The sequence below is a fragment of the Chrysemys picta genome, chromosome 11 (assembly GCF_011386835.1).
Source record: "Chrysemys picta bellii isolate R12L10 chromosome 11, ASM1138683v2, whole genome shotgun sequence".
Lineage (NCBI taxonomy): Eukaryota > Metazoa > Chordata > Testudines > Emydidae > Chrysemys > Chrysemys picta.
The window spans coordinates 28,948,544-28,975,595 of NC_088801.1; the positions used below are offsets into that span (position 1 = coordinate 28,948,544).

At 40.0% G+C, this 27,052-nt stretch overlaps 1 protein-coding gene across 5 annotated transcripts in view; it reads left to right on the top strand.

Moving 5' to 3' along the window:
• The window catches only part of GALNT13 (polypeptide N-acetylgalactosaminyltransferase 13), a 325,828-nt gene that overhangs the window by 255,990 nt on the left and 42,786 nt on the right, over positions 1-27,052 (top strand). For all 5 annotated transcript variants that reach the window (XM_065561738.1, XM_065561742.1, XM_065561740.1 and 2 more), the window contains exons 9-10: positions 3,290-3,429; positions 8,613-8,711. In XM_065561738.1, the coding sequence (XP_065417810.1) occupies positions 3,290-3,429; positions 8,613-8,711 (239 nt within the window). The remainder of the gene's footprint in view (positions 1-3,289; positions 3,430-8,612; positions 8,712-27,052) is intronic.

Sequence of the window (27,052 nt, forward strand, 5' to 3'; positions counted from 1 at the left end):
GACCCCTGGGACTCCCACGCCCCATCCAACCACTCCCCACCCACTGACAGCCCCCCCCCAGAACTCCCAACCCATCTAAACCCCTCTGCTCCCTGTCCCCTGACTGCTCCGATCCCTCTCCGCACTCCTGCCCCCTGACAGCCCCCCCCAGAACTCCCAACCCATCTAAACCCCTCTGCTCCCTGTCCCCTGACTGCTCCGATCCCTCTCTCCACTCCTGCCCCCTGACAGCTCCCCCCCAGAACTCCCAGCCCCCTACCCCCCCCCCCCGCTCCTTGTCCCCTAACTGCCCCCTCCTAAGACCCCCCCCAACTGCCCCCCAGGACCCTACCCCCTACCTGTACCCTGACTGCCCAAAACTTTCTCCACTGCCCCCAAAAAGCCCCCCCTGTTTCTTGACCTCCACCTCCAGAACCTTCCTGCCCCCTGACCTCCTTACCCTGCTGCTCAGAACAGAGTGTTGGGCTCTGTGCAGCCGAGCCGGACACGTGGCTGAGCTCCCGAGCACAACAAAACCCGGTCTGGCCCTGCACAACAAAACCCGGTCTGGCCCTGCACAGTGCTGCCGGACTGGGCTGCAAAGGAGCTGCCTGCTCAGAATGCAGGGCGGATCCGGCTCCTCTACAGCTGCTCCGGAGTCCAGCCCGGGACTTCCCTGCAGCCCTCCCAGCCACTCTCTGCTAATCCCGGACATTGTGAGAGCTTTGCAAATTCCCCCCGGACGCTATTTTTAGCACACAAAAGGAGGACATGTCCGGGGAAATCCGGACGTATGGTAACCCTATACACCATTGATTCTGTGCTTAACAGCTCTCAAGATACCAAGCACTAAAGACATGTCAAAATCAAAGGGGAGATAGAAAGGTAATTAGAATGTTGTGAATTTAAAGTCCATTATCTCATGAAACTCTAGATCTAAAAAAAAAAATGGCTATCAACCATTCTAAAGCTGGGAGAAACAGGAAACAGTATCGCTCTTTAGCAGCAGTGGAACAAATTCTGCTGTCAGTTGCATTGCATAATTACATTGATCTTAGAGTCATAAAAATGCAGAGCTAGAAGGGACTCCAAGAAGTTATCTAGTCCATCTCCCAATGCTAAGGCAAGATTAAGTATACCTAGACCATCCCTGACCATTTGTCTAACCGATCTTAAAAAACCCCAATCATGGGGACTCCACAACCTCCCTACATAACATGTTCCAGAGATTACCTATCCTTATGGAGAGAGAGAGAGAGGGTTTTTTTTCCCCCCTCTAATATCTACCTAAATCTCCCTTACTGCCAACTAAGCCAATTTCTACTACTTCTACGCTCCGTAGACATAGAGGCCAATTGATCACAATCCTCTTTATAAGAACCTTTTACATATTGGAAGACTGTATCATGTTCCCCCTCAGCCTTCTGTTCTCTAGACTAAATATGAATATTTTTTTTGGCCTTTCCTCATAGGTCATGTTTTCTAACCTCTTATTTTTGTTGCTGTCCTCTTGTACTCTGTTTGTCCACATCTTTCTTAAACTGTGCCACCCAAAACTGGACACAGTTCTCTGGCTGAGGTCTCACCAGTGCCAAGTAGAGTGGAACAATTATCTCCCCTCTCTTACATATGACGCGCCTGTTAATACTACCCTATATTGACATTTACCTTTTTTGCAATAGCATCACAATATTGGCTCATATTCAATTTGTGATCCATTATAAGCCCTAGATGTTTCTCTGCAGTACCGCTGCCTAGCCAGTTATTCCCCATTTTGTGTTTGTGCATTTGATTTTTTTCCTTCCTAAGTGTAGTACATTGCACTTATCTTTATTGAATTTCATCTTATTGATTTCACCTTATCCTGTAGTAATTGAATCAATTGAATTACTTTGGATTTACATAGATGTAACAGAGAGAAGAAATTGGGACCTGTATATTCTCCAGAGAACATGTCAGTATATTGGTCCATTCTTTTCTTTCCAGAAAAGTCCTTTAGAAACAGTTAAACTCAAACGGAGAGGGGAGAGTGAATAATGACAACCAGATTTAGATTGCAAACATAAGTGTAAAATTTTAAGAAGTAGGAAAGTCAAGGAAGTGATTTCAATGGTTGTGGGATAAATTGTGTTATAACTTCTGGGAATGATAAGAACAATGTCCAATCCCATACCAGTAAAATGAAAATAAGATGCAAATTAGATTTCTGAGAACATGACTTTCTGAGCATATATAGACTGTAGAAAAGCGGATTGCATAGTGATTGTATTTATTTTAATGAACAGATATTAGCACTTGACTGTGCCTTTAGGCTCATTCGTGAGTAAGGGGTAATGTTTAAACTGCACCATGCCACAGTAGCACCAGGAGGTATTGTGCCTCTGGGACACCTCTTTAAGGTACAATCTCCTCCTTGTTTCTCTTATTCCAAGGGGTAGTAATTTGCTGTTAGTCTCATAATTTGCTGTTGTTATAAACCATCTGCACCAGCTTGTGCTGGTGGTTATGTTGCAGGTGTGGAGCATTAGTTCTCATGGGCAGCATGAACCCATAGAGTAGAGGGAAAGAAAGGCAGGATTTTCTCCCGTAGACATAACAAAATTGATTGAAAAGGCAGCACTGTTACTTCCATATTTGTAATAAGACATTGGGTTCTTTATGACAGTTGGTCAACTTTTTAAAGACAATGAACTAATTTTTGAGGGTTTTGATAAAATAATCCTTCTTCCTCTCAAGTTATTTTTCTCAAAACAATTTGTTAAATTTGAACACACCAGCAAGATGCCTTTTAAAACTGTACTTAAATATTAGATGGCTATTTTTTTCTTTCATTCTTAGAAAATCAGAGCACATAGAAACACTGGTAAACTAAAGCAAAAGAAAACAGTGTGAATCATAGAACTTAAAATTATCTGCTTTGAAATCTTTTTATATAAAATGAAGCTGGATAAATTGATATGGATCTCAGTTATTTAGGTTAGTTCAAATTTAACTTTGATTCTGAGCTACTAAATAAATAATATGTCATACCATATGTCATTAACTATCCAACATGGAAACAAAGACACTTGTATGGCTATATTTTCCATATTAGAAAATTATAAATAATACAAATATTGTTTTTGTTAGCCTTTAATTTCTTAAAGTAGATGGCAGCAAAAATATCAGTGTTGTAACAGCTGCTACATGCAATTGTATCTTGTCAAGCTATAATTATAGGAATTAGAAAATGATAAAATGATCAGACACATTTTTGTGTAGCAGTAAAGAATACTATACATTGATTATGTATTTCTCTGAAAAATTCCAGGTGTTGTCAAAGTGGATTATGGTGATGTGTCAGTCAGAAAAGCACTAAGAGAAAATCTGAAGTGTAAACCCTTTTCATGGTACCTAGAAAACATCTATCCAGACTCCCAGATTCCAAGACGCTATTATTCACTTGGTGAGGTATGAATTATTTCTTTTGGTTAAGTAAAAAAAAAAAATTGTGCATATGGGGGCATTGCTAATGAGCTAGAGTTTCTGCAGTGTTCTCAATTAAATGCTTTGAAATGTTCCCCACACCCAATCTTTTTATTTTAAACATACTGCTTTTCTTTTGCATGCTTCATAAGGGGCTGTCTCTTCATAAATGTTCATATCTAAAGGTTTCTCTTTTTAACTGCATAGCATGTTGGGAAAAATAATGCTTGTGACTAATACTTTTAACATGAAAATAATGTGCCATTAGTTGGAGAAAATGCTTTCCAGTAGCATTTATGTGATTATGGATAGAGCAATATAACTGAGGTCATTTTTGACAAATTGGTTTGTTCATTTATGCTCTGTCATCTGGTGGTGTAGCTTACAGCTGAGTATCACAAACATTCCTAACAAACAACAGATTTTAATGCAACGAAGTGCAGAGACCTCTTTAAACGTCAGATAACCTACTATTTAATTTTTTTTTTATGTTTTATCTGAGCTGACTTTTAAAAGCTCTAAATACTTGCACAAAAATATAACTACTGGTAGAACAGCGATCAAAGGGACTTGTGTTTTTCTTACATTCAGCAAAGTAACCTCAACATAAGAATTTGGAGTTGCTATGCAAAGTAAAATCCACAGTAGAGTTTTTAGTCTAACTATTTAAAAAGTAAGAAACATGATGTTAAAGAGAACGTACTTAAGCATGAAATAATAAGGTTTTGGAAGAGAATGTCAGAATGGCAAACCTGGGTATGTGAAAATTATAAAATAGTCATTTTAAAACACCTTATTTTCATCAATACAGCCTTGGTTTCTATGGAAACGAGAACAAAAACTCAAGCAGCATCTGTGAACTAAAACTCTTGCTTGTCAATTTCAGCTGTTGGCTGCCAACTGGGCAGCAAAGGTGGATTTTTGCACCTATAGATAATAATACTGGAAATTTGAAAAGAGCAGAATTGAGAGAGAGACAGGACAGTATATGTCTATTACTTAATGGGGAAGGAGAGCAAATAATGGATGAAACAGAGAAAGCTGATGTGTTGAATGCCTTTTTGGTTTCAGTCTTCACTAAAAATGTTAATGGTGATCAGATGCTTAACACAATTAATAACAACAAGGGGGAAGAGTCCCAGGCCAAAACACAGAAAGAACAGGTTAGCGGCTATTTAGATGAGTGTTAATATTATAACAGTATTTTTATATATATATAATATAATATATATATATATATAACATTATATGTGAGTTATGAACTCCCTTTGTATGATGTTACTAACACATTTAAGGCCAGACAACCTAGCCTAGGTAAAAGTGATAAGCAGGTCTGTCCTAGACAAAGGAATGTGGTTTTACCTCAATAAGCAGTAAACAAAGCCATCGAGCTAAACCAGCAGGGCCTATCCTGATCCTGAACTTGAGATGCAGAGAATTAACTGGGCTTCTTCACCCCAGAGAGATGCACAGGAGACTGAATCCCCTGGGGCCCTTCCTGACTGAAAAGACAAAAACATCCCTGTGGGGATATAAGGAGGGTGGGGAGTGAGAGAGACTATCTTTATCTCTTTGGGGGGAGGGATATCTCAGTGGTTTGAGCATTGGCCTGCTAAACCCAGGGTTGTGAGTTCAATCTTTGAGGAGGTCACTTAGGGATCTGGTGCAAAAATCAGTACTTGGTCCTGCTAGTGAAGGCAGGGGGCTGGACTCGATGATCTTTCAAGGTCCCTTCCAGTTCTAGGAGATAGGATATCTCCATTAATTTATTATTTATTTATTTATCCTCTGCCTTGGGAGACAGAGAAACCAAGCAATTTGATCTCTATGATAGGTCCTGGCCAGGCTGGCCAGTAAAAAGCTGGAAAGGAGGTGAGAGAAACCATCTTGAACAAAGACCATACCTTGCTAGATTAAGTTTTAGACGTTTGGATGCATGTTTTCACTTTTATTTGCTTGTGACATCTCTACCTTGATCCCTTTTGGGATCACTTAATCCGGGCTCTTTTGTATACTTTTACTATAAACCAATTCAGTCCTGTGTTTGAAGGTAAGGCTATATTTACCCCAGTTAAATTAATAAGCGATGATGTACTGAACAGTGAACTCACAATCTTCTGTGATTGCACAATGGCAGGGGCTATGCACTGCAGAGAAACATATCTGAGGAATTTGCTGGCTGGAGTTCACAGATTGTTACCTGCTAGCCAAGGCTTGGGCCAGGAGAGCCCTTGAGGGATTCTGGTGTGGCAGGGAGCTGACACACAGTCTAATCATCAGCAAAACTCACTCTTGCTCAGGCAGACGGGTAACAGGGGCACACAGCTGTCAGTATTCCCAGCTGTGTGTTACAAGAACATACTTATAGAATTTACTGATGATACCAAGCTGGGAGGGGTTGCAAGCACTTTGGAGGACAGGATTAGAATTCAAATGGTCTTGATGAACTGAAGAATTGGACTGAAATCAAAAGTGAAATTCAATAACGACAATGCAAGGTATTATGCTTAGGAAGGAAAAATCAAATATAAAATGGGGAATAACTGTCTAGGCAGCAGTACTGCAGAAAGGGATCTAGACGTTCTAGTGGAGCACACATTTAATATGAGTGAATAATGTGATGCTGTTGTGAAAAGGCAAATAAAGCTTGGACAGGAATCCTCCTTCAACAACCATGTGAGATAGGGTTCTCCCCCACCACATATGGAGAGCAGCTTGTCCAATTGCCCCTGGCTCAGGATAGGAGTAGTCCCCAGCAGCTGAAGCTGCTTCTGCTTTTTAATAATAGAACAACCTAGTCCTGGAACCTTCCCTTTCCCCTCATTTGAGTCATACATAGAGCCTGCTACAGACTGTGGACTGCAGAAGAGAAGGTGATGAAGGATAGCGCTAGAACTGGGAGTAGCACTACTCACTTATAAATGAACTCAATCCCCAAGCAGCTCCATAGTTCCTGTCTGCAGAGGAGATGGCTCATTTCCATATACACCAGACCAACCTGTCTCTAAAGAGATCAGGCTGATGTGTGGGCATATTACCCAGCCTTATGGACCTCAGATACCCCAGAAAGCCACACTTCTAGCTTGCACCGCAGAGTTTTAAACAAGCCTGAGTTAAAATAAACTGTTTAAGAGCAAACACCCTGATGGTTTCCGTTGAGGGAAGGAAAGCAATTTAAAAACAGAAATATCTTTATCATCTCAAATATCTTAGTGATAAGCCTGTCATCATGTAAGACTCCCTAGTTGAATTTCCTGTCAGAGTCTCTTTCTCCCTGGACCAGTAAGGCCTGAGAGGGCTGTAAAATAACACCACTGAGCGTTTGAATGAGAGCCTTGTGTTTGTGAATAGTGACCTCCTTTAGTTGATTAAGGAGCAATGTTGTTAGGTTCTAAAGACCGTCCCCTTCCAGTCCTCCTTGACATTGTGTAATATATTAAAATAATCTGATTTTACTTGTATCGCTGATTTAATTCTGATTTAATTACATTCCAGCTTGATTTATCCCATACATACAGTACCAGTTAGGCCTCAGTAAGTGGTATTTGTAATTGCAGCTGATGTATTTAATATAAATGTTTAATCAAGACATTGAAGTATTTTGGAATTGTGCAGTATCACAATGTTTTTTCATAAAGGATGCACGAGAGCTAAAGATGCATTTTTACTTTGCGTATTGCTGTTGGAAATTCCCTCTCTCCTACTGACAGGGGAAAATTTTATTTGTAAGACACATTCTTTAGGGTCTAAGCCCCTTTCTTCTGAAGAAGGGTAATCAATAAAAGAATAACTTATGTGTATGATGACCACTTTACACACTTTGTACAAACTTTGGGGTGCCAGAGAATATCACATGGTGTGCTGGTGGGGCCTCAAAAGGGATTGTAGTGTCACTTGTTTCAGTTCTGTCTGCAAAGTGAAGGAAAGGGTTGAGGAGATTGTTTCTGAATTCACCCACTTTTCTGGGAAGTAGCCACACAGGCACCATGTTGATGGACACAATATAAGGACCTAGACAGATACCCAGATACTATAAAATCATCTTTTCTAGGGAGGTCTTACCAGAACTCTTGAGCAAATATTTTGCCTTGGGAATACACCAGCTTGTGCCAATTATATTTTTAAAAGTATTCCCTGTTTGAGCATGTTAAGTTCCCACTGACTTTAGTGGGAACTCTGTATGCTCAGCACTACTGAAAGTCAATCCATCATTGTGTTTTCAGAAGCAAACTATAAAATATGCTATTAAAGTGCATTGAAGAGAAGTTTCCCATCTAGTGCATTATTCCATGTTTATTGCTCTGAGCAAATGGTTTTGTTTAAATGGAGAAAAATAAACAGATTTCCAAATTTCTCACTCCTTTGTAATTGTGTGCACCCATGAGGATGGAAGGGTTGTCAGAGTAAGGGGAAATGCTTAGTTGGAGCCTTGTGTTAAAATATGGGCAACACATGCTGGTGACAACCAACTGCACAGTATATTGTATTACAGTGGAGGAGAGAGAACCACTTTTAGTCAAAGGGCATCAGGGCAAACCATTACGCTTATGAAAGTGCCATAAGATTGTTAAAGTCTGTGCAGAGCAGATGAGGCCTCAGTGTTTAAGGTCTTATCTGCAAGGAACACACACAGGACCTGTGTGTTACTCAGTGGATCTACCTGGGAAAGATGGAGAGTTGAATCAGCACTGCTGCACTTAAGAAACGACGAATTTTGAAGACAAATAGTTTTGTCCTATATCACTTTCTTCAGGAAAGGTCATATTTTATTAGATAATTAAGGCAAAACAGTCCGTTCACATGGAGGGAGAAGTGAATTTTTATACATACAATTAACATACCATTTAAATCACAATGTGCTGCTTTGTGATATTTTTCACGTGCTTGGAGATGTTCTTTGCCCAAAGCTGGGAACGTACATACATGTTGCAGGTTAAAACATTGGTGCATTCGGATCATGTAACTGAACATTCAGATGGGTAGTTGCTCATGCAGTTATCTTATTTTCACACATATATGTGAGGTTTGGAATTATATTTTTCAAAGAGCATCTGCAGTGCCTAGGTCTAAAAATTTAATCCTAATGTTTTTTGCAGTGTCTTCTGGTTTCTTTTCTTTTTCTCTTCCTTTTAACTACCTGCACTTGTTTTCACCTTTGTTTTCTTCAGATCAGAAATGTTGAAACCAACCAATGTTTGGATAACATGGGCCGCAAGGAAAATGAAAAAGTGGGTATATTCAACTGCCATGGCATGGGAGGAAATCAGGTAAAAAAAATAATTAGCTACACAGTAATTGCTTAAAGAATTATGTTCTTTAATCTGTGGGTGTGGAAACTAAGGGACAACAATCATCTAAATAATATATATAAACAGCCTGATTTAAATTCACTGAAGGTAATGCTGAGGTTAAAAAAGAGTCAAAGCTAAAATTTCTCCCTTCAGCACTTCACTGCTTCTTCTTTACTGATGCAGAGTAGGATGGTATTTTTAAGTGTTGGTATTTAAATATTATGCTTCATGCTCACAGGGCAACAAACATGTATTGTCCCATGTACCTTTTACTTTTGGCAGCATTGAAACAGTTTACTTACCTAATTGTGCTTTGGTATTGCAGCAGAAATGTAGGTGTGTAGAATCACCTTGTATTCAGAGGTAATAAAACAAAAGCTATGGTTGTAATTATTGAGCAAAATAATGAAAATTAAAGACAGAGTTCCAAACTTACTACTTAACTTCCTGCCATTATGAATTTTAACAATACTCCAAAAGCCTAATTTTCAGATAGTGGCGACAAACTTTGCATATGTATATGTTGTACACACAGACCCCCATTTGCAGCTCTGGCCAAACTCTTGAGTGAATAATTTTTTCTTTGTAAGCAAACAAAGTCCATAAGGCGCAATTTAGACACCAGCTTTGAAAATCTGGTCCTGAATGTTTACTTATTTTTTTACTTATGGAAAAATATCCTTTATGGAAATGGGTGAGACTTTGGATGGCTTACAACCTCATAGTGATAATTTTTTAAAATGTGTGTATGCAAAAGTGAGCATACACTGTGCACATTAAAGGTATGCAAGTCAGGGATTTTCACTTGCACTTGCCCATTGGGCCATTTGTGTGTGCAAAAGTGCACTTGCACTTTAAAAAATATAGGTGAGACTTTTTAACCTCCAAATCTGACAGCTGCATCTAAGCCATTTGTATGGATGTAATAAATGTGTTAATAGGGTCTTTTTGAATGTCTATGATTGGCCATAGGAATGGCCCTCCTGGGTCAGATCAAAGGTCCATCTAGCCCAGTATCCTGTCTTCCTACTGTGGCCAATGCCAGATACCCCACAGAGAATAAACAGAACAGGTAATCATCAAGTGACCCATCCCCTGTCGCTCATTCCCAGTCTCTGGCAAACAGAGGCTAGGGACACCATTCCTGCCCATCCTGGCTAATAGCCATTGATGGACCTATCCTCCATGAATTTATCTAGTTTTTTTTTTTAACCCTGTTATGGTCTTGGCTTTCACAACATCCTCTGACAAGGAGTTGCAAAGGTTGACTCTGCGTTATGTGAAGAAATACTTCCTTTTATTTGTTTTAAACCTACTGCCTATTAATTTCATTTTGTGGCCCTTAGTTCTTGTGCTATGAGAAGTAGTAAACAACACTTCTTTATCTACTTTCTCTACACCAGTCATGATTTTATAGACCTCAATCAGATCTCCCCTTAGCTGTCTCTTTTCCAAGCTGAGAAGTCCGTCTTATTAATCTCTCCTCATATGGAAGCCATTCTATACCCCAATCATTTTTGTTGCCCTTTTCTGAATCTTTTCCAATTCCAATATATCTTTTTTGAGATGGGGCGACCACATCTGCACACAGTATTCAAGATGTGGGCGTACCATGGATTTATATAGAGGCAACATGATATTTTCTGTCCAATGGGATATAGAGCATTTCACCAGTAACTTGTGTAGGTTCTGAAGCCTTAGCAGAGGCTAAGGGCTGAATGAGCATGCAGAATGAAATACTCTTACTCTAGAATTGGTCCTCCCAGGTCAGGTCAGGATTCAGGCAGGTTGGTTAGCTTTTATGATTGATCACTGCACTACTGCTAACTGTATTTGATCTGTCAACTTGGCACCTGTCATAAGTAATAATTTTACTTTATTAATAATAATAATAATACTTCCATACCTCACAGGGTGGTTGTGAGGATAAACACATTAAAGATTGTGTAGCGCTTTGAGATAAACTGATGAAAAGTATTATATCAGAGAGAGAGGTATTATTTAAAAGTGTGTCTCTGACACATATTTCTAGTCTGCAAGGGTATTTAGGACCCTTTACAAAGAAAGGGTCACTGCTGGATGTAATGCTGCTGTATTAATTAAGATGGAATATATGGGCTAATGGTGTTAACATAACCCAGTCACTGTCCAGGGTTTGGTATACAGAGACCTCAGCCTGCGTAGTACCAGGGCAAACACAGCATTAAAAAATCTTAACCTTTTATGAAAGATAAAGGAAAGCAGGAAAACAGCTATAGCATTTGAAATGTAAAGTATTAAATGAGCTTTCACTTTAACAACATCCCTTGTTCCCTTTCCCTTTAGCTGGAGAGAGCTTTTAGAAGGAAAAAAAAACCTTGTCTGACAGTCTCTGAGATGAATCAGAGGGTAGTTAGTAACTGTCCTTTTTGGGAAAAGAGAAGTTAGCTGAGATGGGCTGGAACTGTTGCTGCTGCTGTTAAAATCAAATCCCATTTCATCCCACTTGGGTGTTTGGGCTTCAGCTGGAGCTGGTAGAGGTGGTCATGTCATCTGCATTCCTCTCTCTGGTCTGGTCTGGCTTGGACATCTCCCATGACTAGGATGATGAGGGCCTGGGGTTCCAGGAGATGCGCAGGGAGGTGAGGGGTAATAGTCATGATGATGAAGCTTGCTCCAGTAGCCAATTTTTCTCCCAAAGTCTTTCTTTAAGAACCCACAAAGAGAACAGCCCATCCCCTCATTATTTTGTCCACCAATTAGGTCTAGTTTGTAACACACCAGTTTTGGTTCACTGATTTCTGGTTCTACACTTTTCTGGTTTACTAAGCATGATCTTAACACAGTCCTTGAGTTATATCAGTAAGTCTTTTTGTTTGGACTATTTCATACCTTTTCCCATCTATGTTTGTTGTTGTAGGTTATCGTTACAGCTTGTGAACTAGCACTGACTTTTTACAGTTGAACTCCCAATTAGGGTAAATCCATAAGCCCAATTATCACGACAGTGCTTACCATTCTGAGTGGCCCCACTGGCATTCATGGGGCTACTTAGGGCACTCAAAGCTTTGCCTGGTAGTTGTATTTGCTGGATTGGGCTCTAATATTTTACTTTAATGGCAATGGTGGATTCTGAGCTTCCCTGTGCTGGTGTCAAAATCTCCAGATTATTTTTGTCCATCATGCATGCACACTAGGGATCACATTTCCAAGTAAGCACAATGGATGCACATGCAGAGTGTGAATTTACCCATTGCACTTTCAAATCCCTATATTTGCTTATGCAAATGAGTTATGATATAGTTCTGGTGTTATTTTTGCTGACTCAGCATGAACCATTCATATTTGACCTAAATATAGGGGTCCGTTATCCATCAGTACTCATACATAACTCCTATTATCATACATAACTCCTGTTATCATTAATGGGAGTTCATAACGAAAGAGGAAAAATAGGACAGAATGCAAGTGCTAGAGGGACTGTATAGCTAACAAAATGTAGCTATGAAATAGAACTATTTCAGATTGAAAAGGATGTCAAAAATAATACCAGGCTCATTAGGATTTCTGAACAAAAAGTATGCAAGCTTTCCCAGCTTGAGGCAAAGACAAATATCTCATGGCTCACAAATCTTGCTAAAAATATTTTGTAATTGTAACATCTCAAAAGCATTTCAAGGGACTTTAAGGCTAAAATATTAGAAAAGATCATATATTTTAACATTTCTTTTAAAAAAATGTTACATTTTTTACATTGCTACGGTTTTTACCTTTGGAAACCATTAATTTTATTCTCTTAGCTGCCCTGGAAACTGGCTGCATGCCATGACGAATAAACAACTCCACCCTCGTAACTCAGCTGGGTACTAAGCGTGTTCCTACTTAACCCACTGTGGCTTGAAGGTGCTGCAAAGAAGACAAAAAGCTCCCCGGTCCTCCGCCAATTGGCCCACAGGAGAGAGAAATTCCTTCCTGACTCCCTAAACAGGCGATTGGCTAGACCCTGCAGCATCTGTCAGGCTGGGTTCCCATTCCTAGTTCAGGTGGGTAGGGTGGGCTGATGGAATGGAGCCGAAAGGGGCTCCACATGGCTCCTGTGCACCGCTAAATCCTGGAACCTGGGGAATGCTGGCCAATCAGCACCCGTCTCCTTCAGCTGGCCAGTGGGTGTCAGAGACTCCCGGGGGAGGAGCTACCTATTATCCCTTGGCAAATGTGTCTCTTCCTTACTCCTGGGACTGTTTCCCTTTCACTGCCAGCCCCATCAAGTTTCCCCACCATTTGATGCTGGGGGGAGGGGTGGCAATTAAACCTGTACCTGCAGATAGATTGTTGATTAAATGGAACACTGGCAATAAGTGAGTCACACAGGAAGATGCATTATTAATGCTTATCAAAATCAGACACTAGATAAAGCCCCTTCATTGTTTCATTCCCCTTTTGCAATAGCTGACCTCTAGGATTTTTGTTATTTTAGTTGAAATCAGTTGATTTTACTGGTCAGGTAGAGAATGATTCAGCCATATGGTTTGTCTGCCTGGAATCATCTCCATAGGCATCATGGCTACTCTTTTATTATGTTACCATGGAAATGGCTTCTGTTACTGTGGAAATTCAGAAATAGAGCCTCTGCTCATAACAATAATCTAATCATACCCTCATTCACACACAAGAAAAAGAAATAAAAAATCTGAACTGGAGATTAATGCAAGTTTACAATTGCTACTCCTATATGTTAGCTTTACCAAAAGAAGCTTTCTTTTTAAACATTAAAATTTAGTAATATTGGCTCTCTATGGTAATAGATGGGAAATGTCTCCCTTAGCCAAACACATTTGTAGGAAGAGCAAGAATATATAATCAATCACTCTTTTTCTCTTATAAGGATAAGTCAAATAAACAAAAAAGCTTGAATTTCAAGGTTCATCATTCATCTCACTTATTTTGAATTCTTTTCTTTAGATCCAGTGGTTGTATTGTGTTTGACACATTCAGTACAATAGCAAAAAGGCCTGCCTTTCTCCCAGTGAGGTGTGTTTAATAAAAAGAAATTTAAAACCATCAACAGGCATTTGTTGTAATACCTCTTAGCTCTTCTTTTAGTCACTAAATCTTCAGAACTAAATGAACAAAAGAGTTCACCTTTTGAGAAGCCTAGATTAGAAGAGACCTTGCGCAGTGGGTTTTTTCCCAGTCTTCTGAGTTTAGTAGCAGGTTAAAATTAAGGAGTGAGATTTTATATTTTCAAAATATAAACACGGATTGATGTCGGCTTGACAGGAGGAATGAAGGTAAATGAAATGGGAGAAAAACAGTGAAAAATCCAAGTGAGCTATGAAATGTACATAGTAGTAGATCATGTAGTTCTTTTTATTTTGCTACATATTTAATTATTTATAATTTTATGCTAGACCTGGTTTAAACGATGGCTTTCTGAAACTGTGCTGAACGTGTTTTGTCCTCGTCTACGCTTGCAACTCAGCTGTGTAGGGGGCAAAGTGGGGGCATGCCTGAACTAGCTTGCGAAAAATAGAGAGGAGCTGCAGCAGCATGAGCTGCAGGATAAACTAGCCCCTGAGTACGTGCCCTTCCGAGACCCTAGGCACATACTCGTAGCCACAGCAGTGCCCTGCTGTATTTTTAGCATGGTAGCTCGATTAGAGCTAGCACAAGTATGTCACCTCGAGCTGGGAATCTCACCCACTCAGCTCAAAGTGTAGACATACCCTAAGAAGCACAGCACAGAACTCGTAGCCCAGGGGTAGTGGCTAAAGTAGCCACCTTTTGTATCCTCCTAATCCTGGACTGTTCTAAGTGCAAGAGGCTGCACATAATTTAGAAAGCTTTGAAGAACTATCTAAATTACAGCAGTTTCCTTGGGCTGCCATATGGCTGTCCAGAATCTCAATTCGGATGAGTGCTAAAGACCGCTCCCTGCTCCCCCTGCCCAGCAAAGACCTCCTGCCAATGCTTAACTTGTAATGGAAGAGGTGCAGGGGCTCAAGCAATTTTTTTGCATTCATAACCGATGCGGCAAGCCCAGGGGCTATGAACTGCTAAGCCTAAAGGTACCGGAACTCAGCCCTGGCACAAATTAAGTGCTGCCTCCTGCCCCCCAGCCCTCCCTCAACATTCCCCCTATGCGGCGGTTTGCGGTGAGGTCCTTGGAGCCTTACAGCTATCTCTGTAGTATTGGCACTGGGGTCATCTTCCCCAGCTGTATATGGCACTTTTAGGGTCCCTTTACCCCACTCTGGTCCTTTTACCCAGTTTAAAGAGTCTGGAGCAGAGGTGAGGCTCACACCGCAGGAATTAATGAGTTCTAATTCCATTTCTAACACTGAACCCCTCTCTCTCCTCGGGCAAGCCGCTTAACCTTTCTGCCTCAGCTTCCCAACCAGAAAAATGCAGACGAGAATATGTACATAACTCACTTCACAGCATGAAACTCCATGGAAGTTGTTGGTGGTGAAAGGAGGTGAATGTCCTTGCAAAACGCTGTCAAAGGCCTTCTGTGTGGTGTAAGTCAGTGTGAATTAGACCCAGTGTTTGTAAAGTCCTCAAAGATATTATGCAGTGATGTTTGTGGTCACTTTTGCAATCCCTGTTTCTCCATTTTAACATCACAATTCTGTAATCCTTTCCTATTTGGCCTTCATTTCACCATATTGTAGGAAGTTATTCTGGGAGTCTTTAGTCGTGGTTGCTCCGATCTATCCAGTCCTGCTGTAATGGAACATCACAAGAGAGTGTTACATGGTAATTCTGAAAGCTGATTTCTTTTAAAGATGCTGGCTTATTCGGGGTAATGTTCTGCTTTATTTTAATGCAGCATTAGAGATTAATGCTTTTACCAAATCTTTTTACCTTGCAAAGTACTCTTTCTAAATTTCATGAATAAGAAGGATATTTTATGTGATAGCTGACTGTAAATCTGAGACTAGCAAAAGCAGAAAATGACTATTAACAGCTGGGATGTAAGCTTTAGATAACAATTCTTTTTGTTGTTGCATCCAGATAAAAATTTCAGAGCTATCCAAATGATGGAATAAATATGGCAAGCTGAGCCACTCCTCAGCAATTGCCCTATTCAATTTTTTAATTATTTCTGTTCATCAGTTGGGGTTTTCTTTTCTTCTAAAAATAATAAATGCATAGTCAACCTAAATTATATGTTACAGTTGCTGATTTGGAGTGAGTTCTACAAGGTGCTGAGATCTTCCTCCATGGTGCTGTGAACAGCATTCAGCTCATCTCTGGAAATGTGCAGCCCCTTGTAGAGTCAGGCTGTAAGCAACTAAAAAAAAAATGTGTTTGGAGACTGCGAGTGAGATCCTCACTCCTGCCCTAGTCTTTTTACTTCAGGTAAATGAGCCAGTGAGACATAAAGGGGCCCTAAATGCCCCAGGTCCAGCCTCGGGAGGTTTCCCCTGTGCAGGAGCTGTAGAAAGATCCAGAAGTTTGCATTTTGAGGACTCCTGCACCAGCCCTGATGTAGGGGACCTGCCAGGTTTATAGGTGGGGGAGAAGGGACAATATGGGGGTGAGGTCACAGTATGCGTGACATAGGTATAGCCTATATCAAAACCATATTCTCCAATTTCAAAATGATTCCCACCCTCCCCAAGAAGAATATTATATGAATAATAATATAAAAGCAAGTCATAGGTAAGGGAGGTTCAGTCACTTAGGGCTGCATCCTGTACAATGCTGAGTACTCTCCATGCAGGAGAGGTGTTGAGTGCCCTGCACTCCTGTTGAGGGCACTCTCAACCTAACAGGACTGAGCCCATGGACATTGTTGGTTCATTGGCAGTTAGAACCCAATCCTACAAGATGCTGAGTACTTCCTGAGTGGTGCAGGATTGGGCTCTTAGTGAATCCAGAATGAAACCAGCCAGATTTTTCCCTAGTTTTATTTTTAGTAATAAAACCTCACATGGTAACAGTTGTTGCAGAGTGACATTAGAACAGGCATATTATGTGTTTGTTTTAGCAAATATATATATGAGGTAACCATTTCCCTCTGTCTTATACTGACTGCTTAGAACAGATTAGAAACTGAATGACAAAAAGCATATAGTTTATTGAAGGAAGTGATGCAGAGCCCTTTCTCAAGGTAGAATTCTAAGTAACAAATCTTTAGGGATTGTTATCCATCTGTGGAATTTTCTTTCTATGCATACTTAACGACAGGATAGGTATTTGTAACATGCTAGTGAGTATGAGGGGTTTCTACACAACTACATGTAAAAAAGTCTTGATGCTTGGAAGATATGTTCTTAGCTATGTGCTTGACTTTGAGAATCTACTCAATTTTGACTATAACTATAAATGTATGTTTTATCTTACTCTAGAGAATTTTCTACAATAGAAATTCTCAATTATAGGTATGTTATGTGGAGCAATTTTTTACTCAGTAAATACCCTGCCAAATCATAAAGACTAAGAGCCATATTGTGCCATTGATTTTAAGCACAAGAGAACTTGCCATTAATTTCAATAGAGAGTTCTGCTGAAAAATCACAATGTGGCTTTATAAGTTTATAAGTGTAATAATTAGTCAAACTTTAAATATTTTATTTTAATTATAATGTAGCAATAATTCTAACATTTTATACAATCCATCTAAATGCATTTTAAACACATTAATTCAAAAGGGCAAAATAGTTTATTTAATCATAATTGGACATTAAGGTAAGAAATTTGTCATGTGCCAAAGAAAGGCATGCTGGTGATTTTGCATAATTTACATACGAGAAAGTATCACAGAAATGAAACTAACAGAACGATCTCAAACTTTCCCACTTGGAGAGTCAAGTGCCAGTGCAATTGGGCAAACACATATGGCTTAATTGTGCTTCACCTGAAGTGTCTGGTTTATCGATCTTTGTATGAATGTATTTTATGATGTGTTAGATTTCATTTCCATAATTTTAAAATGTAATAAATAAAGACAATACTAAGTAACTGTCTAGGAAGCAACTCAGCATTACTCCACTTCACTCCACACCTGCCCCTCTTACTTCTCTGCTCCCCTATCCTTCAATGTCCCCTTTCCCATCCATTTTCTTCCCATTTAACTTTACCTCCTAACTAATCCCTTCCCCTTCAAAATGAAACTAACATGATGTTTGCTGCTATTACATTGTTCACTCCACTTGTGCGGTACACCGCTTTCCACACGCTGTGGCTGACTGATCTATTTATGTTGTGAGCTCTTCAAGGCAGGGCCTGCCTAATACTCTGTGTTTGTACAGCACCTAGCACAAAGGGGCTCCATTCTTGGTTGGTCTTTAGGCATCATGTCCATTTCAGATAGTAAAGGAAAGAATCTTGTTTATATAGTTAATGTTCTAAGATCCTGGGAGCAAAGCCAGACTTTTATTATAGCTTCTTTAGAGGGCCATCCATTCTGAACTGAAAGTTGTCTCAACAAACCCTTGATGAAACTCCAGAACCAAAAAGTCAATTTTTATTGCAATTTCTATGAAAGACATATGTTCTGTGGTCCTAGGGTGACCAGATAGAAAGTGTGAAAAATCAGGACAGGGAATGGGGGATAATAGGCGCCTATATAAGAAAAAGCCCCAAATATCGGGACTGCCCCTATAAAATTGGGACATCTGGTCACCCTATGTGGTCCTGATTTGATAGCAGCAGTTCAGAAATTGATAGAAGATACTGGTGTGGAAAATAAATGTTTGAAAATCAGGAAAATGGTTGTCATCAGCACAGTAGTCGTTATTTCATCTGTATTTTACAATACTATCCTTCTGCACATGATGAAAACTAGTTCCCTAGCAATACGTATTTGAGAATCTCTGTAAAACTAAAATGTCCTTTGCTGAAAATATGTTCCATAATTGTTACTGTATATATGTACAAGATACATTTCCAAAGTCAACTGATAATAATTACCTCACAAAAAGTGTAAACTGTATATTTTTTATTTTAATGTTATTTAATATTTGTATACTTTATACTGTCTCTGAGTATTGGGCCACGTTACCTTACAGTAATTATTGGTTTTAGGTTTTTAATATGCTAGAAGCATCTGGGTATGAACACCAAAAATAACTAAATAAACAAACAAACAAACAAATATTCATTATTATTATTAGAGCTGAGAGACAGTGGAGTAAATTTTCCATTAGTATTTTTTGCAACATGAACTCTGGTTTGATCAAGTTTGAGATGACTGCTGTTGGTACAAAAATCTGCTAGATGAGATCTGAGTTAATTTCATGCAATTAAACATCCTGGCATAGTTCCTGGTTCAACAGGGCACTTGACTGATTTGTCCATTGAACAACATAGTATTGTAAAAGTCGTGGTCACTAAACATACTAAGATATTATTGTAAAATGAAGCCACATATCTGATTATGCTTTGTCTCTTCTTTTCAGGCGCAAATATTTACATTTATGTTTTGGATCTGTCCATATGCTAAAATACCTCAGTGAACTACAAGATTTTCATAATTAACTATCAAGTTCGAAAATGAGTAAGCAGAGTATGCATAAATCTGCTGTAATATTTTGCCCCCTAAAATGTCCTAACTGGAAACTTGGTAACATTTGCGTGTATTCTTTAATTGGTAGTATAATCAACTTCGGTTTGAATACTTTGCCTAAGGTGGCTTTCATCAATTAATGACTTTGTGCATCAACATAATGTGAGAGGGAAGAGAAAGCACTTTCCCTGTAACTTTTATTAGAATGCTTTAAATCAATTAAGAAAGGTCAATTCAAAATAATTGGGAGGCTTGGGATAGTTAATATGAGGGCTAGAATAAATGTGATTTAGACCCATATGCAACGTTTCTATCTGAGAGGTGTACAGTTAGTGAATGCCCTTACTTGCTCCTTGATTTTGAGGCTTTTTCATTTATTTATTTATTTATTTATTTATTTTATTGAAGAGAACATTTCTTCACTATTTGAGTCTACATAGTGTTAAAGTATATTTAATATCCTGGGCATTAGACTTCTTATATTATGAATCCTCGGATAACCAATAAAAATACTTGCCAGAAATCTCCCCTCAGATCTGAGAGGAGAGTTTTGTTCATAGATGACTGAAGCTACATGCTTATTTGACACTGCATCATGCCATCAGCATGTGTCCTACCTCCTTCTCACTAGTTGGCAGGTAGGTGGCAGGGATTCCACCTGAAAGGCATAAGATAGAAATATCCTTCCCCCAGTAGGTCAGTGCTACCCCATCTGAGCTGGGGTTCTGGTTCTATCTTGCTCACCTCAGGTGTTGCCCCCTTTTCCTTCCCCTCATAACCCAGGGAAGTGGGGACTTTTCAAGGGGCCATCTACCCTTTTCATCTGCCCAGACAAAGACCCACTGCTTTCAATTGTGGGGAGCACATTCCCTTTATCTTTTGATTTGTCCATCCTGAGGCAAAAAGGAATTACAAGTATATGTTAATCTTAAATCTGATCCAATGATTGTACAAACCATTTGTACTTATCTCTGTTACCAAGTTCAGACACTTTATATATTTCTTCAGGAGTGATTAGTTAGGATAATCTTACTGTCGCAATCTGTAGAACATAATAGCATGCAGATCAAGGCATACTCAATTTAATTGCATTAACTTTGTTTTACTGTGTGTTAAGGAACTCTAGAACATTTAAATTGATATTCTTTTCCCCGTAGAGATTGCACCCACCAAAGATTGTCTGTGAAGGTAAATGTGCTGTTGATGTGGATGTTTGATGCAGAAGATAATAAACACCAGGTTGCATAGTCCAAACATAAAAGAATAATAGAATTTTAAATATTGCTTGAAATCCCAATATAGGGAAATGGTACAAATTTGTACCAACACTTAACTTGATAAAGAGTTAATTGCATTGTATTGAATTTAACCAGTGTTGATCAATCAAGTTAATTTCTCAGACTTTCGCTTCAAGCAGAGTGGAATACTTGGTCTGCTCCTTTGTATGTCAGTAATACACAAAATAACTGTCATTTCATAGTCATGCTGGTCATAGGCTTTGACCTGCTTGTGGTTGCATAGCAGTCATTCCTGATTATGTAGTTGCTGTTCTGTGGATAGTTCTAGGTATCACATTACAGGGGTACTATATAAACACTGAAAAAAGTACACAGGAAGATAATCACATTGATCACAGAAACTCCCAGGGATTACAGCCACTGGGTATGTTTGCATAGCTACTGTCTGGGTCAGAATTGCATTAATTAGAAAAAGCTATCAGCTATTCAGATGGGGGTAGAAAAGGTAGAAGCCATTTAATAGAATAATAGTTACCTTATTGTATGTTATCAACATACTTATATGCCCCTCCCCACAACACTCTAGTATCTAAGCATCTCCCAAATACTTAAAATTTAGAGCTGGTTAAAAATGTTAATAGCTTTTTTTTCCCATTTATCTGATATGCACTGTTTTAAAAATAAAAGAAATAAAAAATCTTTTTCTTTCTTCCCAGCCTATAGGAAAAATAGCTTAGTCGTGTGTGTGTTAAGTGGGTATATGTGCTTGTGAAGCCCTTATGGAAAGAAAGAAAGAAAGAAAGAAAGAGTTTTGCAGGTAGTCCTGAACAAAAAGATGCCCCAAATCATTCTTATCTGGGAGTGAGTTCCTTAGTTGAGGTTCAGCTGTGAAAGTTTTGTCTCCTGCACTCACAAGCCTGTCTCTATTTGTTGATATTTTCATGCAGAGGCTAGTTATCATGGGAAGTCATGTTGCATAGAGAGGCAACCTCTTAGGAATATAGGCCCATTCCTATTGAGGGCTTTGAATATGAGGACAGAGACCAGGAATTAGTGGCAGTCAGTGTATCTGTTCACAGTGACCTGTGTTGCTAAACAATGAGCTGCTGTATTTTGTGCTATTTGGTGATTTTTTTCAGGGTTTGTGATGTCATCCCAGATATAATCAATTGTAATAACCCAGCCCGGAAGTCACAAATGTATGGATCACTGTAGCCAGATCTGAGTCTGTTAGGAAATGGTATTCTTCTGTCCACTAACAGATGTAAGTGGATGTTCTGTGCTGCCATTGTTATTTGAGCATCTAAAAATGCTCAGATGTCCAAAAGGAGCCCGATGTTGCAGCAGCCTGGCTTAACAATCAGTGGGCAGATGTCCTCAATGGAAGGGTATAGTATGGCGGCAGCAAGTTCTTCAAAGGTCTTCCATCTTCCCACTAGTATCCAGTCAGTCTTGCCTAGGTTCAGCTTTAGCCAGCTGTTCTTCAAACTGCCTATTCAACAGGCTCAAAAACAAGAGAACATGAACTGAAGCTGTGAAAGGCCTGGGCCACAATGGATATTAACAAAAATATCTTTACAGAGGGTCATGTATGTGTGGAATGAACTGTCAAAGGCATCAGCAAAAGCTGAAAGGGTAAACCTATTCAAAAAGGAATTAGAGAAATATTCACAAGAAGCAAATTTTGCAAGGAAAAGACCCAGGAAGTTAATAAACACACAGATGGCCTTCTTCTGACTGAACGCCTTTCTAAATGGAGAACTAATGCTGGGAAATTGTTGTGCCACAATCTCTCTGTGTGTTTAAATCCCATTATCTAACATCACTGATCTTATCCCCAGTTCTGTATTGCTATTGCAACACAAAATGCAAAGTTGGAATACTATGAAAGAGCAGCAAGAACCATTATTTGTGCCCCATCTGTTCAACCTGCAACATCTTGTGAGGCGGTGATCCTGTGAAATTTCTAGACCACAATATTTAAATTTATCATCTAAACTTGCACATAAGAATCAAACCTTTGGAGGCTGGTTCATCACTAACCAAATCCACAAATGCTCAGTTTTGCATTTGGATCTCTGCTTTTGCTGAATGTATATGTAAACTTTCAGGTATTTAGAGAGCTCCTTATTAGCTACACATCAGTGAAGAGTCCGGAGGCAAAGTTATAATTTACATTACTAACTGCTTTCAAAACTGTGATTTTCATACATCAAAACAGCATTTATGGGTTTTGTTAAAACTGGCTTCTTTTGTTAAGCAGGCTGCCGTTTCAGTGATTTGTCTTCACACATGTGGGGAATAGGATCAATGGATATTGTCAGCTCTCATCTACATCATTTTTCAGATATGGTATCTGTAGTATCCGGGAATAGAATTAGGCCTTCTTAATTTACCAAAAAGAATTAATTAGCTAAACTAACCCTAATTCAGTATATAAAACATACTAATAATACTCTGCAATTTATAGAGCTGGGTTAGAATTATTATTAAATAAGAGGAAATACCTACCATTCCTTAGGTCTTCAGAGAATAATATTTAAGCACTCAGAAGATTCTTCACTTTCTGCTTGGTGCATGACTTAATTGATAGATTTTATTTTCTGGGTACATGAGATAACCTTTTATAAAGAAGTAGCATTCTTTCTTCTTAAAATAATCAGATGAAATATGAATATTATTTTATTCTGATGGTGTCCACAGTGAACTATGCACTGAGCACACAGAGGATGAAACCGTCCCTTCCCTGAAGAGCTTACAGTCTAAGAAATTTTGATGAAAAGCTGAAAACCAATTATGAACCAAGTCAGCTGGGAGGAAGAATTTAATCAAAAAAATGTGAATGATGGGAATCTTGTAAGAACACCTTATTAGATTCCCAAAAAGCCACAATTGAGGAAGAGGGCTGTACTGGTTAAAAAACTGACCTGGTTTAGAAAGGAAGTCAAGGCAACTATACAAATATATATAATATATCCCTCTACTAACACAGTGTTTGGGATATTCTGTGGACCCGCCGGGATCCAATTTGGATATGGATAGAGACATCCTTAGTATTTTCCTGAAATAAATCCTACTGGGAATTATGTGATTATGGGAGACTTTAATTTTCGAGATATAGATTAGAGGACCCAGATATTCCTGGATGTGATAGCTGACAGATTTCTTCACCAAATAATCATTGAACCAACAAGAAGTGATGCCATTTTAGATTTAGTATTGATAAGTAGTGAGGGCTATCCTAGAATAACTGGTTATGGAAGACCATCTTGGTTCAAGTGATCCTGAGCTAATTCAGGTTAAACTAAATGGAAGGATAAACAAAAATAGGTCTGCAGCTTGGCTTCTTGATTTCTATAGGGCAAACTTAAAAAAAAATTAAGAGAAGTAGGAGAGTGTACTGGTCTGAAGAACTCAAGGATCTGAATGTGGAGGAAGCTAGGAATTACGTTAAGTCAAAATTACAGAAACTGGTTGTAGCCTGCATCCCAAGCAATTGTAGGGTGAGTTGCAGACCAAACTGGATGAGCAAGCATCTGAAACAAGTTATTAAAAGAGAGCCTATAACAAATGGAAGAAGGGATGGATCAGCAAGGAAAGCTTACCTCTTGGAGGTTAGAAAGTGTAGGGGAAGAGTGAGAACTGCCAAAAGCCAAGCAGAGTTGGACCTTGTAAAGGAAATTAAAAACAATAGTAAAAGGTTATTTAATCATACAAATAAAAATAAAATAAGGAAAGAAATAGGACTGCTAAGCACTGAGGATGGGGTGGAAATTAAAGATAAACTAGGCATGACCCAACACCTAAACAAATACTTTGCCTTGGTTTTTAATGAGGGTATTGAGGAGTTGAGGGATAGTGGCATTGTGGCTAATGAAAACAAGGATATGGAAGTAGAAATTACCACATCCAAAGTGGAAATCAAACTCCGAGAGCTTAATGGGACCAACTCAGGGGGACACAATAATCTCCATACAAGAATATTGAAGGAACTGGCATATGAAATTGCAAGCCCAATAGCAAGGATTTTTAACATCCGCTGTGTACCCAGAGGACCTGTGGATTACAAAGGTACCAAACCCCTGGGAGGAGGAAGTAGCCCGGGGCAGCCGATGACTGTCCAGCTACGTTGATGACTGACTCGAGGTCAGTCCGTTACAGCTGGATCCCAGCTTGACCCAGTGGCGGACCACTCCGCCACTGTTAGGGCCCTGGGCTGGGATGCAGTGGAGTCAGGCCAGCCCGCGTCCCCTGGGGTGGCCGACTCCCCACCATAGGCCAGGAGGCCTGTGTGAACCTACCGTCCATCTAACCAGGGCCGGCTCCAGGCACTAGCTTGCCAAGCAGGTGCTTGGGGCGGCCACTCCAGAGAGGGGCGGCACGTCCAGTTATTCGGCGGCAATTCGGCGAACGGTCCCTCACTCCCACTTGGAGCGAAGGACCTCCCGCTGAACTGCCGCCGCAGAATGCGATGGCGGCTTTTTTTTTTTTTTTTGCCGCTTGGGGCGGCAAAAACCCTGGAGCCGGCCCTGCATCAAACTAGGACACTTGACTCAGTTAGTGCCCCCTCTTCTGGAGTCCCTAGACTGTGTGGGTGTTCATCCTCACACGAAGCCTGAACTGAGTGTTTGTTGGCTGCCTTAGCCAGCTTGGGTTAAAGCCTGCTCCCTGCTCTGCCCCGCCCACAGGACCAGAGCATTACATTGTTAATTACTGCCAGGCTGCAGGCTAAAGACTGCTCAGTGCCCAGCTGATCCGAAGGCAGGCAAGAACCTGAGGCTAGGTCTATGCTACCCGCCTGAATCGGCGGGTAGAAATCGACCTCTCAGGGATCGATTTATTGCGTCCCATTGGTACGCGACAATCGATCCCCGAATCGACGCTCTTACTCCACCAGCAGAGGTGGGAGTAAGCGCCGTCGACGGGAAGCCGCAGAGGTCGATTTTGCCGCCGTCCCTACACCTATTCACGTAGCTGAATTTGCGTATCTTAAATTGACCCCCCCTGTAGTGAAGACCTGCCCTTAGACTGTTGCTACTTGTGCACCTCTACTAGGTGGCCACAGAACTATAGACTGCTTTTGACTTGGCCCCGCCAGCGTGTCCCGAGCCCAAGCGCTGTTGCCTCAGACAACAAGGTAGAGTGACCTCCCTCCCCACTTGAGAGTGAGGGACCACTACAGAGCCAATCTTATTTAACATTTTCATTAATGACCTTGGCACAAAAAGTAGGAGTGCGCTAATAAAATATGCAGATAACACAAAGTTGGGAGGTATTGCTGCAACAGAGGAGGATTGGAATATCATACATGAAGTTTTGGATGATCTTGAAAACTGGAGTAATAGAAATGGGATGAAATTTAATAGTGCAAGGTCATGTACCCAGGGACTAATAACAAGAATTTTTGCTATAAGGTGGGGGCATCTGTGTTCGAAGTAGCAGCGGCACTGGTGAGACCTCATCTGGAATACTATGTGAAATTGTGGTCTCCGATGTTTAAGAAAGATGAATTCAAACTGGAACAGGTGCAGAGAAGGGCTACTAGGATGATCAGAGGAATGGAGAACCAACCTTACAAGAGGAGACTTAAGGTGATTGGCTTGTTTAGCCTAACCAAACGATGGCGAGGGGAGATATGATTGCTCTCTATAAATACATCAAAGGGATAAATAAGAGGGAGGAAGAGGAGTTATTTAAGTTAAGTGTCAATGTTAACAAAAGAACAAATGAATCTAAACTGGCCATCAACACGTTTAGGCTTGAAATTAGACACAGGTTTCGAACCATCAGAGGACTGAAATTCTGAAACAGCTGTTTAAGGGGAATAGTGGGGCAAAAAACCTAACTGGTTTCAAGACTGAGCTAGATAAGTTTGTGGAAGGGATGGTATGATTGCCTACAATGACTGACTGACTGTAGCAAATAACTCCCATGGTTGGAGATGGGACACTAGATAGGGAGGGCTCAGAGTTACTACAGTGAATTATTTCCCAGGAGTCTAGCTGGTGGGTCTCGACAACATGCTCAGGGTCTAACTGATGGCCATATTTGGGGTTAGGAAGGAATTGTCCCTTAGTCAGATTGGCAGGGACCCGGGGGGGAGGAGGGGAGAAGGGGGAGGGTTGCCTTCCTCTGCAGCACGGGGCATGGGTCATTTGCTGGTTTGAATGAGAGTAAATCGTAGATTCTCTGTAACTTTAAGTCTTTAAAACATGATTTGAGGACTTCAGTAACTGAGACACAGGTTATGGGTCTGGGTGGGTGAGGTTCTGTGGCCTGTGATGTGCAGGAGGTCAGACTAAATGATGACAATGTTTCTTTCTGCCCTTGGAATCTACGAAAATTTAGATGATTTGCCCTGTACCCCTGAAAATGGCTTCTTCTAGCTGTTGTCTTTAAAAATTAAATACTTTTTCATGTTTTTAGCTTATAGCTTCATTTTGGATAACTTAAGTAAGATGGGGAAATAGTTATTTAATTACTGTAAACAAGAACCATTGGAGTATTAATTTTAAATGTCAGATGTTCATAAAGGAGTGCTGTGAAGCAAGTTCAAAAAATTCTCCAGTATTATGGAACACTGG